The following is a 20,729-nucleotide window of genomic DNA, read 5'->3' as shown; positions in this document are numbered from 1 at the left end:
TATTTAAAGATAAGAGAAAGTAGAGTCTCTTACAAATATGTAAGATCCCTACAACAGCTGAACTTTAACATTTTTTTTGTTTAGTTCAGGGGTGTCTAAACTTTTTTTGTTGGGGGCCAGAAGGAGAAATATATTTGAAGTCACGGGCCACAGACTCTGTAATAAAACAAATAATGAAATATACCACTTTAAATAATACTTTTTCCTGATTACTTTCATTTACACACCATTTTACTTGACTTTTTATCTTTGACAGTGTTGTTTAAACACATTTTTTTTCAAATTGATGTTTAATTTCATGATGTCTCTTAATATTAAACTCCCTAATTACAGCAACTTTTAGACTCTTTAGCCCTTTTTCTGCGCTACAACTGAACACTCTCGCCCCTTTTAGACTCTTTGGCCTGTTTTTCTGCGCTACAACTGAACACTCTCTCTGCTTTTAGACTCTTTGGCCTGTTTTCTGCGCTACAACTGAACACTCTCGCCCCTTTTAGACTCTTTGGCCTGTTTTTCTGCGCTACAACTGAACACTCTCTCTGCTTTTAGACTCTCTGGCCTGTTTTCTGCGCTACAACTGAACACTCTCTCTGCTTTTAGACTCTTTGGCCTGTTTTTCTGCGCTACAACTGAACACTCTCGCCCCTTTTAGACTCTTTGGCCTGTTTTTCTGCGCTACAACTGAACACTCTCTCTGCTTTTAGACTCTTTGGCCTGTTTTTCTGCGCTACAACTGAACACTCTCTCTGCTTTTAGAGTCTTTGGCCTGTTTTTCTGCGCTACAACTGAACACTCTCTCTGCTTTTAGACTCTTTGGCCTGTTTTTCTGCGCTACAACTGAACACTCTCTCTGCTTTTAGACTCTTTGGCCTGTTTTTCTGTGCTACAACTGAACACTCTCGCCCTTTTTAGACTCGTTTGCTCGTTTCTGACACCTAGCGTTCAAACTTTGAATCTCACATTATAAAAAGCTGGTTAACAGCGGGCCAACTTTCATTCTATTTCTAAAATACCTCGCGGGCCGCTCCAAAAAAGGAAACAGGCCATAGTTTGGACACCCCTGGTTTAGTTCTATTAGGTTCAGTTAAAATAAAACTGACTCTTGTTCATTTGCACCCTTGGTGTGATTCATTTCAACAGGTGTAAAAACAAAATTATTGCACTGAGACCCACAAAAGGGCTGGTCTTGATCTGGACCCAAATAAATCCCGGAGTGGTTCATTTGTGGTGAGAACGTGATGCAGGCCTTCATCCGACACATCTTTCCAATGCACTCCTCGTATTTGAGCTAAACTGAGCATTTTGTTGAAAACCAAATGTATTTACTTGGCTTTTACTTGTTTTCCTGGCAAACATCCCTGACAACTCACATGCTTGTGTGGTTTGTTGGGCCGCATTTTGTTGCGTTGAGATTTGTGCCTGTGTGAAAACAAACCAAACCTAAAGGGAAGACACTTCAGGTAAACAAAGTCATCAACTGAGATTTGGACCAGAGAAACAAACTACACATAAAAAGAGAAGAGAAGAGAAGAGAAGAACCACTTTTGGTTTTGTAAAGAATATTTCAGTGGAAGATCCTTTAAATAACTGAGATAAGAGTGTGCAGAACCGAAGAACCTTATTTAAGTCTACTAGAGAACCTCTCTATTGCATGCACCCTACTGGTGCAAGTTGGCTAACAAAGACTGTTATAAGAGCGTTTAGCAATGTTTTGAGGTTCCAGGAAGGTGTAGCATAAAAAATGGTTTGCATCACAACAGTATTAGAACATTTTGCACATAGCGTTCTCAGCTAAGCAAATATTAACATTATGGAAATGTTGAAAGTAACATTTCCAAAACTAAAAATTCAAACACTGGCCCAAATGAAGAAACAGAAATGTTCAAAACAAAATGTTCAAAAATGTTAAAGAACATTAATCCAGAACATCCAGAAAATGTAATAAACTGAACTTTCTAAGAATGTTAATTGTGATGTTCAGAAACCCTTCTATTAATCGAAAATAGTTGGCAAAACCAAGCTGATCAAGCAGTGTAATCAACAAGACAAAAGTAGTCGATCAGTTTAACCAGTTTAACCACATTAATCAACCAGTAAAACCAGCATTACCAAGACTGACCAAAAAGAAATGTAACATACACTATTCTGACACACACCCTGATTCAACAGGATGAACTCAATACCAGTCATTGTTTCCTACTAAAACTGCTCACCTACCTCCATTAACACTGAAGGTTTGCTTGCCATCAGTTGCCAGAGCCCTGAGAGAGCACAATTGGCCTTGCTCTCTCTTGGTGGGTAGATGGCACTTTCTCCCCAAATCACTCCAGAGGGTGATGCCGCTCAGCACATGGCATCTGTGAGCTGATGTATAGGAACCGACTCGCTGCGCTTTCCTCTGAGCGTGCTGTGATGCAGGAGTTCAGCAGAAGTTCGAAAAGAGGTGATGGCTTTACATGACTTCAAATTTATCGGAGGAGACATGTGCTCATCTTTACCCTCCTGGTGTGTTGGGGCATCACAAGTGATAGGGGGAGTCCTAATGAGTGTGTTGGGTTTTCGGCCTTATAAATTAAGAAGAAAATGGGATAAAAAATTGAAATAAAATGTTAAAACAAAAAAAATGAAGGTTGTTGAGTGGTTCTGAGCTTGGACGTACGGTTTGAAAAACACATAAACCTGGTACAGGACTGAACGTTTACATTAACTAAACTCTAAAATGGTTCTACTTAATTGGAAAAAGGTTCTTTAAAGGGCAACCCATTACAGGTTCGTTAAGAATCCAGAGGAATTGCTTTAAAGGACCAATTAAAAGTGAAGGGCTTTGAGTGCTGTGTTGCTTTTCTAAAAATACAGTGGACCCCACACAGAGAGAGAGAGAGAAAGTTAAAGTGTAGTGACTCACCGTCAGTTTTTTTTTTCTGTGAGGCAACTGCGCCCCCTAGTGGACCAAACATGTTTGCTTTTTGCTCCTCATTTCACTGTTGGATTAAACCACACTGTTGTGAACTTTGCAGGCACTTTTCCCAAGCATGGATTAAGCCTAGTCTAGAACTACACAACATTATCAATAGATATTTGAACCTGAAAGGAACATTTAGGTAAGGACGTTACATTTTTAGGTGTATTACAATGTTTATGTTGCTGATGAAAACAATTTTGTTTGGCTATTTTTTTCTTCTATCAAAAAAGCTTTGTGTTAATACTCGTTTTGTGAGTTGTGTTTTAACACTAGGTGTGTATGTAGTGCGTTTATACTAGGTTTGTGAGTTGTGCTTTAACACTAGGTTTTTGAGTTGTGTTTAAATACTAGGTTTGAGAGTTGTGTTTAAATACTAGGTTTGTGAGTTGTGTTTAAATACTAGGTTTGTGAGTTGGGCTTTAATACTAGGTTTGTGAGTTGTGCTTTAACACTAGGTTTGTGAGTTGGGCTTTAACACTAGGTTTGTGAATTGTGTTTAAATACTAGGTTTGTGAGTTGTGTTTAAATACTAGGTTTGTGAGTTGTGTTTAAATACTAGGTTTGTGAGTTGTGCTTTAATACTAGGTTTGTGAGTTGTGTTTAAATACTAGGTTTGTGAGTTGTGTTTAAATACTAGGTTTGTGAGTTGTGCTTTAACACTAGGTTTGTGAGTTGTGCTTTAACACTAGGTTTTCGAGTTGTGCTTTAATACTAGGTTTTTGAGTTGTGTTTAAATACTAGGTTTGTGAGTTGTGTTTAAATACTAGGTTTGTGAGTTGTGCTTTAACACTAGGTTTTTGAGTTGTGTTTAAATACTAGGATTGTGAGTTGTGTTTAAATACTAGGTTTGTGAGTTGTGCTTTAACACTAGGTTTTTGAGTTGTGTTTAAATACTAGGTTTGTGAGTTGTGCTTTAACACTAGGTTTTTGAGTTGTGTTTAAATACTAGGTTTGTGAGTTGGGCTTTAATACTAGGTTTGTGAGTTGTGCTTTAACACTAGGTTTTCGAGTTGTGCTTTAATACTAGGTTTGTGAGTTGTGTTTAAATACTAGGTTTGTGAGTTGTGTTTAAATACTAGGTTTGTGAGTTGTGCTTTAACACTAGGTTTTTGAGTTGTGTTTAAATACTAGGATTGTGAGTTGTGTTTAAATACTAGGTTTGTGAGTTGTGCTTTAACACTAGGTTTGTGAGTTGTGTTTAAATACTAGGTTTGTGAGTTGTGCTTTAACACTAGGTTTTTGAGTTGTGTTTAAATACTAGGATTGTGAGTTGTGCTTTAACACTAGGTTTTTGAGTTGTGTTTAAATACTAGGATTGTGAGTTGTGCTTTAACACTAGGTTTTTGAGTTGTGTTTAAATACTAGGATTGTGAGTTGTGCTTTAACACTAGGTTTTTGAGTTGTGTTTAAATACTAGGATTGTGAGTTGTGCTTTAACACTAGGTTTTTGAGTTGTGTTTAAATACTAGGTTTGTGAGTTGTGCTTTAACACTAGGTTTTTGAGTTGTGTTTAAATACTAGGATTGTGAGTTGTGCTTTAACACTAGGTTTGTGAGTTGTGCTTTAACACTAGGTTTTTGAGTTGTGTTTAAATACTAGGATTGTGAGTTGTGCTTTAATACTAGGTTTGTGAGTTGTGCTTTAACACTAGGTTTTTGAGTTGTGTTTAAATACTAGGTTTTTGAGTTGTGTTTAAATACTAGGATTGTGAGTTGTGCTTTAACACTAGGTTTGTGAGTTGTGTTTAAAACTAGGTTTGTGAGTTGTGCTTTAACACTAGGTGTGTATGTAGTGCTTTAACACTAGGTTTTTGTGAGTTGTGTTTAAATACTAGGTGTGTATGTAGTGCTTTAATACTAGGTTTGTGAGTTGTGTTTAAATACTAGGTTTGTGAGTTGTGTTTAAATACTAGGTGTGTATGTAGTGCTTTAACACTTTAACACTCTGATGAGCTGCAGCTGTCCTTCATTAAGAGAGAAGCTACCCAGCCCAAATTAGGGGTGAACTCGGTCGTTCCTCCTTTCTCCCTCCACAACAGGAGAAACACCCTCAAGATAATTGATATTCAGTGATTTATTAGTGATAAAAGTCTCTGAATACGAATCACAGCAGAAAAGTAAACTTTGTGATATTTATGTGTGCGCGAGCCGCGAGGGTCTAGCTCGTAGTGTGTGTCCTTTAATTAGTCCCCCTGGAAAGTCTGCACACAGGAACTAAACATTAAGGCTGTAATGTTACTAAACAGCTTCAGCTACTAAACAGTTATGTTATGCTGCTGGATTTTTTTTTTTTTTTTTTGAAGATTTACACTGCATCACCTCACATTTTAAAACTATAATATATTTCTAAACTATAAAATGCAACACTGAATAATAAATTAACTAAGTATACAAATTATTTCCCTCTCATACTAACATTAGCAGCTTACTAATGCTAACTAATAGCTGTATTTAATTGAAAAAGGGTTCCTTAAATGAAAAGCCAACACAGATTCGTTAAGAATCCAGTTACAGATCTGGAATATACTAAAGGAAACTCTAAAACTCAATCATTGTTTTTTTTTTTTTTTCTAACCACCTTCAGACCGTTTTTCCTAATCTTAATTTTTTTTTTTTATTTCTTGTTTTAGTTTTTGTCTATTATTAATTGTGTATGTTGCGTCTTTATTATTATTATTATTATTATTATTATTATTATTATTATTATTAAATAGTTAGTTTTTGCTCCATATTAGTTTATTTTGATCTGCTTTACCTTATTATTTAAAATAATTTGTATTTGTATATATATTTATATTATTTAAACTTATCTTTTTAAATTTTCTCTTAATCGTTTTATTATTATTTTATATATTTATTTTATTTATTGTGACTGATTGCTTTGGCCTATTTTCCTGCAAAAGAAACACAATGAATCTGTTTAGTCTGATCACAACAAATTATTTACCCTTATAAGGTCAAAACTCCCTTAAAACTATTAACTAATATTTAAAAATGAAACGAATCAATAAATGAAAGAAAAAGTGACATCTTTTATTAAAAGGAGTTCAACAGAATAACGGATATGTTATTTATCACTTACCTCGTGTTTGGTTATTCAGACTGGAATGGGAGATGCTACGCTAACATTGCTAAGAAGCATTATGCTTTAACTGTTAGCTAGCTAGCTATGTGTTAACTTAGCTAGCTAAGTGTCTGTTGGATGTTTTTTTAAGGGGTATTTAAAAGAATTTATCCTGCTTGTTGTTGTAGTATCTTTCTTTACTGTCGAGGGAATCATTTCTACAAGATTCTACTGTTTTCTAACATTGTTTTGAGTATTTGATTGCATTTAGTGACAAGAGTGTAACTCCCAAAACTACTGCACCATTTTTCCACTGAACACAGTTCCAGTGCTCTGGCCCACACCTGGAATTAAGCATTTATGTTTCTCTGCTCCATATTCTAGTCCTGCTCTATTGACAGTACCTCTCTTTCGAGACCAGCAGTGCATCTCAAAAAATATTATTGAAAGTAGTGCGGGGCAATTATGGCCTAAAAATTTTTTTACAAATCTGATTTTCAATTATAATCAACGACCCCACCCCCCAGAAACTTTAAAGGAGAGATTATTATGGTTTTCCACAATTAATCACGGATCCTCACCGGAGAGCAATGAAGATGCTGTTTTTAGAAACGGTAGGATTTATTTCTGGCTAAATATGTGCTTTATTTCACTGGGTGATTGTGTCTAAAGTTCTGGAACTTGTTCAGTATGAGCTCAGTCCTCAGACAGAGTGCAGTGTTTAGAAAATATGCACGTGTTGCTCTGTGAGAGGTGCCTGGTAACCAAGGTAAAAGAGATAAACACTTCAGAAATGAGTAGCGTTGGGATATGGGGCGTGGCCACCGTGACGCAGTCAGGAGGCACACAGAGACACAGACACAGGGACTGCGTCAACTCAAAACGTACCTTTATTCAGATTAAAATCCCCTTCTCCTACACCCAAAGCATATCTCTGCTGGCCCAGTGGCGCTCTAGTCGCTTAACTTGTGACTTTGAGTCTTTTAAGGGTCCGTTCTGCCCCAGTCTTCCTCTCATCTGTAGCGTCTTTCCCTCAAGTCCCAGTCCACACGAATATGGATATTTATTAAAACGTATGTTTTTCTCTCCGTGTTGGCCTTCTGTCCACACGAAAACAGCGTTTTAGGTCACTGAAAACAGAGATTTTTGAAAAACTCTGCTACCAGCAGAGCTGTGTGGACGGGGATATTTCTGCTTGTGTGGATGAAGATATTTTGAAAAACGGAGGCAAAAACCTCAGTTTTTAAAAAATATCTTGATTCATGTGCATGAGTCCCAGCTGACTGCTCATTCAGACCAGCTGATTTAGACCAGCTGGAACTGGCAGCGGCTGACTGTCACGGCGTAGGGCGGACCCATGGCTCTTCTGACTTGCAATTACTCCATTTTGAAAATCGCATTAAAACTATAATTCAATATAATTCAATAATTAACAGAATTATTTAAAAAGTTAATTTATTTCAATATTTCAGTTAAAAATGTAAACCTCATATTATATAGAGGTATTACACACAGTGGTCTATTTTAAGTGTTTATTTCTTTCATTGTTGATGATGATGGCTTACAGCCATAATTCGAATGAATATTATAGAATTTTATAGAAGACAATTGTTATTTTTGGCAGTGTGGGCAGTGTGCCAAGTTCTACTGAAAAATCAAATTCTGTTGTCAGCAGAGGAAAACCGTGCATTGATCTTGATATAACACAGTGTACCAACACCATCAGAGAGAACTTCACACTAGACCTCAAGCAGTTTGGACTGTGTCTCTCCACTCTTCCTCCAGACTCTGCTCCCTTGATTTCCAAATGAAATGCACAATTTACTGATGAACAGTGATGGTTTGGAGATCCATGTCATCTGCTGGTGTTGATCCACTGTGTTATATATCAAGTCTAAAGTCAGTGCAGTTTTGTTTTCCCAAAAAATCTTACAGCACTTCATGCTTCCCTCTGCTGACAACTTTAATAGAGATGCGGATTTCAACTTTTACAGACATATTTTAAACCCTAGTATCTATACGTCTACCTGAGTAATGAATGAGAATATTTTACACAACTTTTTTTTTTAGAATTGCCTTTGAAGTTTACTGCAGCATTAAATTCAATGTTGGCCACTAGATGGAGCCAGAGATCTATCAAATCAACAGAAGCGCTTCAGTGCGTCCACTGCTTTATTACTGTGTCCAGTAGAGAAACACAAAAATAACAGTACAGCAACAGGAAAACACCACGATTACATCACCAACCAGCACACACACACACTTCTGTCTTTGTATTGACTTCTTAAAAAACTTTTACAGTTTAATAAATGCTGTATATCAGAATGGCAGCAGGAGTTTAGTGGTGGGTGGAGGAGAAGGGGTGTGTTCTCACTTTTCTGTTTGAGGTAGAGGCTGATTTGGGAGATGAATTCTCTTTTGCTCCCTCTGCACTCCCTGATAGAGGCTAAACACAATTAGTTTATTGAGTCTAAAATAAGCTGGCACTCATCAGGAGGGAAAGCTTAGAAGAGTGAGGAAATTTCTGCTGATTGTGTGTGTGTGTGTGTGTGTGTGTGTGTGTGTGTGTGTGTGTTTGTTTCTACCAGGAGAAATAGTGTGAGTCAGACAATAAGCTTTCATTAGCGTTTAGAGGACTATTAAGAGAGCATGGGGAGTGAAACACACACACACAATGTACAGTAACATAGTGTTGAGAAAAAAGGCAAGATTAAATACTGTTTAAATATTGAGATTATTACCACATAGACACGTTCCACATAGATAGATAGATAGATAGATAGATAGATAGATAGATAGATAGATAGATAGATAGATAGATAGATAGATAGATAGATAGATAGATAGATGGATAGATAGATAGATAGATAGATGGATAGATAGATGGATAGTGTCAGATATAGGTACAAACAGTTAGATAGATACAGACAGACAGTCAGTCAGTCAGTGGCACATATAGATTTAGATACAGTAGAGACACAGATACATAGACGGACAGTGGCAGATAGACATGCAAACAGAAAGAGACTTATTATACTTATTACAGAGATAAACATATAAACAGATAATGCTGACAATTAGACAAAGAAAGACAGACCCTTAGACAGACAGACAGTCTCGTGAACAGACAGAAAGACAGTTGACAGAATTACAGTCTTCTTTTCCAGATTCTCCAGATCAGCTCGTGAACAGGCTGTGATGCAGGTGGGCGCGCGCGCTCCGTTACTCTGTCATTAATGCGGTGAGGAAGCGAGTCTCGCGCTGCGTGGCGCCGTTTCACATGGAGAAAAGTTGAAGAAACGGGGCGCGCGCCTGCACGGGCGCACTGAGGCTGATAATCAGCCTGATAATAATAAACAGCCGTGATGATGTGAAGTGGGCGGGGCCTGATTAAAGTAGATGGTTAATGCAGCTAATAGTTTGTGTGTGTTTCTGCGTTTATGTGTTAACTCTCTCAGAAGAGTCTCAGAAGAGAGAGAGAGAGAGAAAGATAGAGTAAGAAAACATTAAAGAAAAGAAAAAAGAGTAAGAGGAAAAAAGAATGACAGAGAGAAAATGATCAAATGTAGTGAGAAAGAGAAAGAAAAGAAAAGAGGGGCGACATAATTAGAGTCAGGAAGAGAGACAGAAAGACAAAGAGGAGAGAGATATAAAGAGACAGAAAAAGAGAGAGATGAGGAAAGAGAAAGCTAGATCGATAGAGAAAGACAGGCAGACATACAGACAGGGAGAGACAGAGTGAGATAGAGGAGATACACAGATGGAGCGAGAAAGAGAGACGAAAACAGACAGATAAAGAAAGGGAGGGATAGAAAGAGAGACAGAAAACGAGAATATATATATATATGTATGTGTGTGTGTGTGTGTGTGTGTTTGTGTGAGAGAGAGAGAGAGAGAGAGGGTGATAGAGATGGAGGAGAGATAGACAGAGAGAGAGAAAGAAAGGGAGGGGGTGAAAGGGGGGCTCGGATGGGCTGGGCTGGGGGGTGTGAGGGGGGTATTAAAACGTTCCCGCGCGTGAGAACCTCGCCGCCAGTCTCCACGCGCTTCCGAAGAGAGTTTGGCGCTCCGGATCTCGTGAGTGCGCGAGCGTGTGCGTGTCTGCTCGTGCCCTGAGAGGATGGGAGATCTTTTTACCCCCCACGTGCCCTCCTTGCGCGCGCTGAGCTGAGCGGACTCTTACTCCCTCTGTTTCTCTCTCTTCTCTCTTTCTCTTGTCTTCTGTGCGCCCACCAGCCCACCTCACCTTACCCACTCTACCCTACCCTGCGCGCGCTGCGGACATGTCGCGCGCCAGCGCTCTTTCTCTGGCACCCGCGCGCCCCCGCTGACATCCGGAGCTGCAGCGCGCAGTGCCTCCAGCGCTCGAGCCAGGGCCGGGGGCTGTGGGGGGCTTTTTTGGGAGGGAAGGTTGCGCGCGCGCGTGCCTGCACGGCCGGCCATGGGCACGCGCCTCGGCCGCTCGGGATACGGGATACAGTAACGGACGGAGGAGGAGCGGAGGACGGCAGACGGCGCAAGAGCGAGGGAGGAGCGCGCGCCGGTGAAGATGCGCGCGGACCACGGCTTCATTTTGCTGCTCCTGAACGGGACGGCGTGCTTGGTGAGTGTGACGGGGCGCAGCGCGCGTGCATGCGTGCGTGTGGGATGTGAGTGATGTACCGGTGGCGCGCGCCACGGGAGAGGGATCAGGTTGGGATGGCACACAGAGGTCCCGCGAGCGAGCAGAAGTTTAAGTGTAAATGAACGTACTTGCGTGAACGTGTGTGTGTGTGCGTGTGAGTGTGTGTTGGGTAACTCAAGTGTAGTGAACTTCTCCATTATCCTAAATTAAGGAGACATATAGACAGACTGACGTCACTGTTTGGAAAACCTCCCAACATTCATTAAGTTTTATTTAAAAAAGCATGAAATCAGTTTTGCCACGTGACCTAAAGAGCAGTAAGACATATACTGTACATAAGACTTATATAACGGCTATAAAAGGTTTTCCCCAAAACGCGCCAAAATTTGATTGACATCACAATAGAACATAAAGCAGCATTTATGACATCAGACTAAGAGCTGTTACTTTTGTCAGTTTGTGTCACTCCAAAGCTTTTTTTTTGCAAATGATAAACGTTATGAAACTAATATTAAAGACGTTATGTAGCCGTATGAACGGTATCATTCAGTACATAGCTAAATAAAAGTGCTACAAAAGATTTTTTTTAATTCTTATATCATAAAAGAGCAATTTTTGGTTCACGAAAAAACTAAGAGTGGTTATTTTATGAGTGTGTGTTAAAGTTAAGAGTGTACTAAATGAAGGGTATCATTCATATAGCTACATAACCTTAACCTACATAAACCTTCTATAATGTTTCCTAAAAAAGGCTTGTTTCAAAATGAGGCAAAAAATAAATGACATCACAATAGAACATAAAGTAACCTTTATGACATCAGAATATTGCTGTTGAGCTGTTGCTCATCTTTTCTCTATTGATGCTTTTTGTAAATGTTATTAAAGGCTTATGTAGGTGCACTCTTAATTAAAGATAAAAGTGCTCTTTAAATTAACCACTTTTTTCTAAGTGTCTTAGTAGAGCCTAAAATGGTTCATTGTGGAATCAAAAGCAGTTCTTCTATTACATTTCTTAAACAACAGCTTGTAATTAAACTTTACAGAAGGTTTATGTAGGTGTTATGCAGCCTTATGAACACTACCCTTCAATGCAATCTAAACAATGAAGGTGCTACAAAGAATTCCTTGACTGACATAGAAAAAGAACTTTTGATTCCATAAACATAGATTGTTAAAATTTAGTTTCTCACAGAACCAAAATTGGTGCTTTTTTTTTTTAAAGTAAATGAACAAAAATTATGGAACATTGTGTAACCAAAAATGTTTTTTTCGAATGACACTGCTCAAAAACCAATTGAACCGTTATGTTTAATTACTTACTGAAATGAAGCATTTATCCCACTCTTGCAACCATTTAAGGGAACACTTTTTATTTCATAACAAAAAAGTTTTCGAAAACTTTTATTTTCCTTTATACAATCAAAAAAGTGGTTCTTCTGTGATGTCAGTCAAAAAACCCAGTGGCAACACCTTTATTTTAAAGCATGTGCTGCAGGGTAGCATTCATAAGCCTTCTGTACGGTATATGAGAGGTTTATGAGACGGCAAAAAGAAATGACATAAGCTATTGTTGGAATGCACCTTTTCTTTTGTCAGTTGTGATATCACGTCCAAGCCTTTTTTTGTTTTTAAATGTTAGAAAGGGCTTATGTAGGTGTTATGTAGCCTTACGAGTGATAAATAAAAAAATGACACTGCTTGAAGAGTCACATTTATAGGACTACAAAACATCTACAAATGTCTTCCATAACGGCTACACAAAAGGCTTTTACTAAAATGCGCCAAAAAGGAATGACATCACAATAGACTTAAGCAGTCTTTTTGATGACAAGCTATTGTTAGAATGAGCCTTTACTTTTGTCAGTTGTGTGTTTTGTCAGACTGAACGTTCCTGTATGATCCCACCGCCTCTGGAGTAATTCTCCTCTGGGCAGTGGAATAATTTATATACGTCCTTAAAAAAGCCGCTTTTAATCCGCTTAATTCCTGCAGGACTGCTGAATACTCACACACACACACACACACACACACTCTCTTCCACAGAGGACACTGCAAAGGCTTCTGGAGCTTAATGAGGAGGAGACTCTGGGAGATTTAGAGAGGAACGCACATCCTTCACCACCACCACCACCACCACCACCACCCTGCACTCATGCCCTTGCCCCCCTCCTGCATCTGCCCCCTCACCTGCCCACCTTTACCATCCTGCACCACTGCCCCCCCAGAGACCCCACAGCACAAGCTAATGATGATGATGAATCTCGGCCAGTTTAATCACACAGCACCTACTTATCATTAACGAAGAGGTGTAGCTGCTGAGAATTTATGGATTAATTAACGTATTAATTACTCCTACACTTAATTAATCACAAAAATAGTGTAAAATAATAAATGAAATGTAATAAATATTCCTTATGACTTATTTAAAGGCCAAAAATAAATACATAACGTAATGAAAAAACAGAAAATGAAAGTAAAGAAAGGATGCATGCACATCATTTTTAGAAACTGGAATTATTCAGCTAAAAATAAATAATAAAAAGCACTTTTTACCCTTAAATTAACAGTAGCTGCATGTTGATGGGCAAGCCGATAGCTGATGATGATGAATCTCGGTCAGTTTAAAAACACAGTAACTGTACTTGTCATTAACTGAGAGGTGTAGCAGCTGAGAACTAATGGATTAATTAATGTATTAATTAGCTCTTAATTAGCTTAATTCATCACTTAAATAGTGTAAGTTAAATGAAATGTATTAAATATTTCTTATGACTTATTTAAAGGCCAAAATTAATAAATAAGTTAACCAAAAAAAGAAAACTGTAGTAAAGAAAGTATGCATGCACGTAATTTTTATAAACTGAAATTATTCAGCTAAAAACGGCAAATAAAAAGCACCATTTTACTTTTAACTGGTGCCCTCCATGTGGTCATGCAGTAGCTGCATGTTGATGGGCAAGCCGGTAGCTGATGATGATGATAATTCTCGGTCAATTTAAAAACACAGTTACTGTACTTTTCATTAACTAAGAGGTGTAGCTTCTACGAATTAATGGATTCATTAACGTATTAATTAGTTCTTATCTTAATTAATTAATAAAATGTATTAAAGATTTCTTATGACTTATTTAAAGGCCAAAATGAATACATAACTTAACTACAAAACAGAAACTAAAGTAAAAAAGGATGTATGCACGTCATTTTTAGAAACTGGAATCATTCAGCTAAAATGGTAAATAAAAAGCGCCATTTTACCCTTAACTGGTGCCCTCCATGTGGTCATGCAGTAGCTGCATGTTGATGGGCAAGCTGATAGCTGATGATGATGAGTCTTGGTCAGTTTAAAAACACAGTAAATGTACTTTTCATTAACTAAGAGGTGTAGCTTCTAAAAATTAATGGATTAATTAACATATTAATTAGCTCTCAGCTTAATTCCAAACTTAAAATAAAATGTAGTAACTATTCCTTATGAATTATTTAGGCTAAAATTAATACATAACTTAACTACAAAAAAAACGAAAACTAAAGTAAAGAAAGTATGCATTCTCCTCATTTTTGGGAACCGGAATTATTCTCCCTAAAATAGCAAACAAACAAACAAAAACACCTTACACTTTAACCCCCCCTACAGTTCTACAGTAGCTGCATGCTGAGAGGAAAGCTGCTGCTGCTGCTGCTGATGATGATGATGATGATGATGCTGATTATGATGGTAATCTTGATGATCTTGGTCAATTTAAAAACACAGCAACTATGCTTGCCAGTAATGAAGAGGTTTAGCTTCTGAGAATTAATGAATTAATTAACGCATTATTTAGCTCTAAATTTAATTAATCACATAAATAGGGTAGATTGTTAAATATATATATATATATTTTAATAAGTGATAAATGTGATTTATTAAAAATGTATGTGAATGGATACATAAATTAATAATAATAATAATAATAATAATAATAATAATAATAATAATAATAATAATTATCTAAAGAAGAAAAAGTAATAGAAAGAAAGAAAGAAAGTCACCATGTAAATTTTGATGTGTTACTATAGACAGATTAATATTTTATCAACAGATAACCAAATTAATATTGTAAATAATTGTAACTACATACAGATATGACTCAATAGCCAAAGTAAATACATAAAGTCATAAGTGTTCAGCAACTTTTAACACTAATTTTACAGTAATTTTTGAGAATTGCATTTGGTTCTTTTAACAATACATTTTTCTGCAGTATGAAAAAAAAAACTGTTAGATTCAAACTAAGTTAAAATAAGTAAAAAATAAGTTAATAAATAAATTATGAACTTTAAACATTTAACTATATACAAATACGTCAAGCGACAATAGGAAAAAATAATGAAAAACTCCAAAAGGAAAAAAATCTTTATCTTTATCAAGACAAAAATATATTCTATATTATATTTATTCTATTTTTCAAAAAATGTTGATTCAATGTTGACTGCCAAATTCAGATCATTAAAAAAAAGCAAAAAAAACCTAACAAACATAAAAAATGCACATTTTTGTGAAAGGGAAAATAACTACATGCTAATTTATCTAAAAGAGAAGTAAACACATATACCATGTACACAAAAATGTCATCTTTAATGAGAAAGACGAGCTCGCCTCCTTTCAGTGAAAGTAATTATAAAGATATTAAAGGGATTAGCTTATCTGAAAAAAATTATACAATGTAAAATGGTACGTTGTAGTTTGTGTAGTTTGTATTATGGCAGAAGTGAAAAAGGAAAAAAGGAGATGTTTTAGCCTGAAAGCTACAACAAATCAACCCTCCCTCACTTTAGTTGAATGGTGTTTAATTCATAACTCTCTTTTATAACTGTGTGTAATGAAACAAACAGGCCTATAAACCCCTCCTCAGACCTCCACCCCTCCACCCACTGTTTTATTGTGTCTTATAGACACTAACTACACTCCCAATCACATGTAACATCAGCAGGACACTGATAATGTAATTGGCCCAATTATCATACAGCACGGCTTGTGGTCATTAATTTACCACCTCATTTAAAGCAGAGGAGGAGGCCGGCGCGTCTCGCTGGGACGTCACGGCTAATTCATCGCCAGTGACAGTGCTAAACTATAGCATAATTAATATTTCTGTTTTTTTACTAGGCTGCAATTAGAAGACATACAGCATACATTAATAATCAGCTTTAAATGAGGCGAGATATTATGAAAGCTGGGAGCACACTGGGGAGCTGTTTTATCCCAGTTCAGCTCTTACAGTGTAAACTTTAGCCTGTGTGCTGGGGGTCGGGGGTTTAATGGCATTGGTCATTAAGGAAATGGGTATTTTAAGCTGGAAACTTAAACATGGAAATGTTTTTTTTTAAATGCAAATTAATCTTGTGACAAAATTGAAAGAGCCTTGTGATGCATTAGCAGTTTTATAAAGCGATATAACACAGAAACGCTTACTGTTGAGTTTATGCTCTCTTTCTCTTATTCTCTCTCTATCTATCTATCTATCTTTCTCTCTCTCTCTCTCTCTCTCTCTGTCTCTCTCTCTCTTGGTATTGCACACACACACAGTGTGGAATATGGAGCTACACTAGCGTTTATTTTCTCCATTAAAACTCTCAGTTAGAGTGCTGAGTGGTCCAGCGGTCGAAAGTGCTGCTACTATGATCAGGACATCACTGGTTCGAATCCCGGTCATGCAGCTTGCCATCAGCTGCCGGAGCCCTGAGACAGCACAATTTGCCTTTCTCTCTCTGGATGGGTAGATGGTGCTCTTTTCCCTCATCACTCCTAGGGAGATGTTAACCAGCACAAGGCATCTGTTCCAGCATTTTCTTCACAAACACCCGGTGAGATAAATCACATATTTAGCTAGAAATAAACCCGCTTCAAAAAAACTGCAGCGTCATCGCTCTCCGGTGAATATTCATGAACTCATGTGCTTGAAAACAATGTTTTGAGTCATTGATTCACTTAATGAGTCGACTTAACCCAAAGCGTCTGAACACCAAACACCATTTTTTTAAATAGGTTAACCTAGTTTTGAACCATTTCTTTGTCAGTTGTAGTTTAATTATTTTTTAGGAGAGGGGAAAATAATCAATTATAATCGAAAAATCAGATTTTTTGTTAAAAAAAAATTAAATTATTTGTTTTTAGGCCCAGCAAGTGGAACAATTGGCGAGCTAAACTGGAGAAAAATGGGGGAATGAAATTAGAAATAAATCTAAAAAAAAAGGGAAAATCAGATGCATGTATGTTTAAAGAGCACCTATCTGTTTTCTACATATTGTCCCAGAAGTTATTGTGCTAAATGTTATTACTGTCATTTTTAGACATGTTAATGAGTGACACACTGATATAATGATAATATAATAAGATAAAAATGCATTTAGATATTACTTTTAAAGAACAAGAACGTTTTAATTATCAACAATATTCACATACTGGAACTAGATTATAATGTGTTCTAAATAAATTATTAATAAATGAAACATAAGTAAAATAAACATCTAAATGAATAAAACATAAGTGAAAAATAAAGTCAGCATGTCCTAAACGTTCATAAAATGTAGTAACTGTTATGACTTAAATAAATTAATAAACTTTACTCAGTTCCTGACTAAATGTCACTGGTTATAATAATACTGTTTGTTTTTAAGTTGGTCTAGTTAAATGCAGGTTGAAATTAGGCCTACTTAACTTGAGTGTTGATACTGATTGTGTTGAGTTGAGTTCAGATGGAATACATCTATTGGCTCCTGGAATCATCGATTTGTCCCATTGCCACTAAGACTCACCATCAATGTGTAGTTTATGTCTCATGTAATGATGGTAACGGCTGACTGGCCTCAGTGTTGTAGGCTGTAAGAGCAAGTTACACCTTTTTCTGCTGGTTTCCATGCATTTCAGTTTGTTAGTATTGTTACATTAGTAATTACAATTTACATTTTGCAGAAAAAATGACTTTTTGGTTATGGTTATTAATTCTACAATAAGTTGACGACACAGTGATATTTATTATTATGATATTTAAGCCTATGGTTATAGTCTGCTATAGATAAAAGCTCTGCTGGCCACAGAAAGGGGTATTTTCTCTTTATTGGTATTCTGCAGTGACCCCCGCTGTGTGCTTGTTGAAGCTTGTATAGAAGACAGGAAAGTCCTGCAGTTCTGTCCTCCAACACTGTCTGAGCTGTTTTGTCGTCACACCCCCACTCCCCTCTCCCCCCATCCCCCCTTCGGTTTCCCCATTTAATGATTTAAACAGGCTTTCTATAACAGGGCAGCAGGCAGCAGCTGCAGATCGCAGGCAATTACTGCATTAAATGTGTTTATAGTGCTGATACCGGCGCGGCATCGCTCTCATTACCAGCTTATTAAATTAATTCACTTACAAGATGCAGCGTTCTGCTCGCCGGCCCGGCACCTACTGCAGAGCAACGCAGGAAAATAAACTCACCACCACAGCCAAACGAGACGAGAGAGAGAGAGAGAGAGAAATGGAAGCATAAATGGGGTTCTGAGATAGAAAGATAGTAAAAAGTGAGAAAAAGAGAGAGGCAACCCGATATAGAGGGGAAGAGAGGAAGAGAAAGAACATGTAAAATAAGGAGAGAGATCTGTAAAAAAAAAAGAGATAGATTGAGAAAGGGAGCTTTACAGAAAGACAAAGAAAGAAAAAGAGCGAGATCTGTAAAGAAAGAGATAGAAAGAAAGAGAGAGAGAGAGAAGAAAGCATAAATGGGGTTCTGAGATAGAAAGACAGTAAAGAGTGAGAAAGAGAGAGAGGCAACAAGATATAGAGGGGAAAAGAGGAAGAGAAAGATAATGTAAAATAAAGAGATCTGTAAAAAAAAGAGATGGATTGAGAAAGGGAGAGAGAAATGGAATAGATAGATAGACAGTAAAAGAGAGAGGTGTTGAGAGAGTGTGTGGGAGAGAGCTTTACAGGAAAAAAAAAACAAAGAAAGAAAAAGAGTGAGATTCATAAAGAAAGAGATAGATTGGGAGAGAGAGAGAGAAAAGAAGCATAATGGGGAAAAGAAGGAGAGAAACATAATGAGAAATAATAAAGAAAGAGATCCTTAAAGAAAGATTGAGAGGGGGAGCGAGATGGAAGCAGTGGGAGAGAGCGGTTTACAGAAATAGTGTGTGAGAGAGAGATATAGAGGGTATGAGAAAGAGAGATGGAAGCACAAATATGAGATAGAAAGACAGTAAAAAGAGAGGTGTATAGAAAGAGAAAGAGAGAGATAAAGAGGCAGACATATATAGAGGGGAAAAGAAGGAGAAAAAGTTAATGAGAACAAAAAAAGATATCCCTAAAGAGAGAAAGTTTGTGTGAGAGAAGGAGAGAGAGAGAGATGGAGGAATGAATGGGATTGAGAAATAGAAAGACAGTAAAAAAGACAGGTGTACAGAAAGAGTGTGAGAGAGAGAGAGGCAACCAGATATAGAGGGGAGGAGAGGGAGAGGGAGAAAGAGAGATGGAAGCATAAATGGGTTGCATAAAGAGGGAGAGAGAGATAGGCAACCAAATATAAAGGGGAAGAGAAGGAGAGAAAGATAATGAGAGATCCTTAAAAAGAGAGAGATTGAGACAGGGGGGGGGGTGGAAGCATTAATGGGGTTGCAAGATAGAAAGACATTAAAAGAGAGATGTAGAGAAAAAAGAGAGAGAGAGAGAGAGCTTTACTAAAAGACAAAGAGATATGCAACCATATATAGAGGTATAGAGAAATAGAACAAAAAAGATAATGAGAAAGAAAGAGAGATCTGTAAAAAAAAGATGATTGAGAGAGAGAGAGAGAGAGAGATTGAGAGAGAAGAGATGGAAGCGTGACTGCAGTTGCAATATAGAAAGACAGTAAAAGAGAGAGGTATAGAAGAAAAGGGATAGAGATAGGCAACCAGATATACAGGGGAAGAGAAAGACAACAAGAAAGACAATAAGAAAGAAAAAGAGAGATTCAGAGAGCGAGAGATAGAAACGGAGGCATAAATGGGATGGTCAGATAGAAAGACAGTAGAAGAGAGCGGTTTAAAAAAAGAGTTAGAGAGAGAGAGACCTTTACAGAAAGACAAAGAAGATAGGTGTAGAAAAAAGGAGAGAAAGAGAACAAGAAAGAGAATGGGAAATAAAGAGAGAGAGAGATCCATAAAGAAGGAGATGGATTGAGCGAGAGAGAGAGAGAAGTGATTGAAGCATGAATGCAGTTGCAAGATAGAAAGACAGTAAAAGAGAGGGAGGTGTAGAGTGTGTGTGAGAGAGAGGCAGAGGCGAAGAGAAAGAGAACAGAAAAGATAATGAAAAAAGAGAGATTGAGAGAGAGAAAGAGAGGCAGAGGAGAAAGATAAAGGAATACAGAAATACGAAACAAGACAATAAAATAACGAGTAGAGAAAAAAATATAAAAGAGAGAAAGAGAGAGAAACTGGTAAGAATGCTGGATTGACAGAGAAAGAGAGGAAATAAAGAAAAAAAGAAAGAAAAGAGACAGATAGATGTAGATGAAGAGAAAAACTGAGCAAGAAAGATAGCGAGAGAGTAATTTTGACACACCAAGATAGACAGACAGACAGACAGATAGATAGATAGATAGATAGATAGATAGATAGATAGATAGATAGATAGATAGATAGATAGATAGATAGATGCTGATATGTTGCCACTTGTAATATTGTAATATATACACAATATTCTGCAGCTCCAGTCTCACATTCATCACAGGGTCAGTGTTTGGTGAGAACAGCAGGTTTTGCATAAATAATGACTCCACACTTTCCTAATTATTAAACGAGTAATGTGTTTCCTGAGCTCACACACTTTTCACACTCACTCACACACACACACACACACACACACACACACACACACACACACACACACACACACACACACACACAAACATCTGCTGACTCTGGCAACAAAGACAGCCGTGCATCTAAAGGCTGTAGTTAACCTTGTGCTGTAGACCCAGACTTAAACCTAAGGAAGCATCTCTCTGTAAACACACCAAAAACACACACTTAATAAAAGACACGGCATCCGCGGAAGACGCGAAGGACATTGTAGCTGCACA

The 20,729-nt window shown here is 37.3% G+C and overlaps 1 protein-coding gene across 1 annotated transcript in view; it reads left to right on the top strand.

Moving 5' to 3' along the window:
• The first annotated feature begins 10,344 nt into the window (after nucleotides 1-10,344).
• Nucleotides 10,345-20,729, top strand: part of LOC103030003 (neurexophilin-1) — a 61,718-nt gene continuing 51,333 nt past the window's right edge. Inside the window, exon 1 of the mRNA XM_022665049.2 lies at nucleotides 10,345-10,628. Coding sequence (XP_022520770.1) covers nucleotides 10,575-10,628 — 54 coding nt within the window. The 5' untranslated portion in view covers nucleotides 10,345-10,574. The remainder of the gene's footprint in view (nucleotides 10,629-20,729) is intronic.

The sequence above is a fragment of the Astyanax mexicanus genome, chromosome 19 (genome assembly GCF_023375975.1).
Source record: "Astyanax mexicanus isolate ESR-SI-001 chromosome 19, AstMex3_surface, whole genome shotgun sequence".
Classification (NCBI taxonomy): Eukaryota; Metazoa; Chordata; class Actinopteri; order Characiformes; family Acestrorhamphidae; genus Astyanax; species Astyanax mexicanus.
Note: the sequence above shows the minus strand (reverse complement) of the source record. Positions and strands in the feature narration are given on the sequence as shown.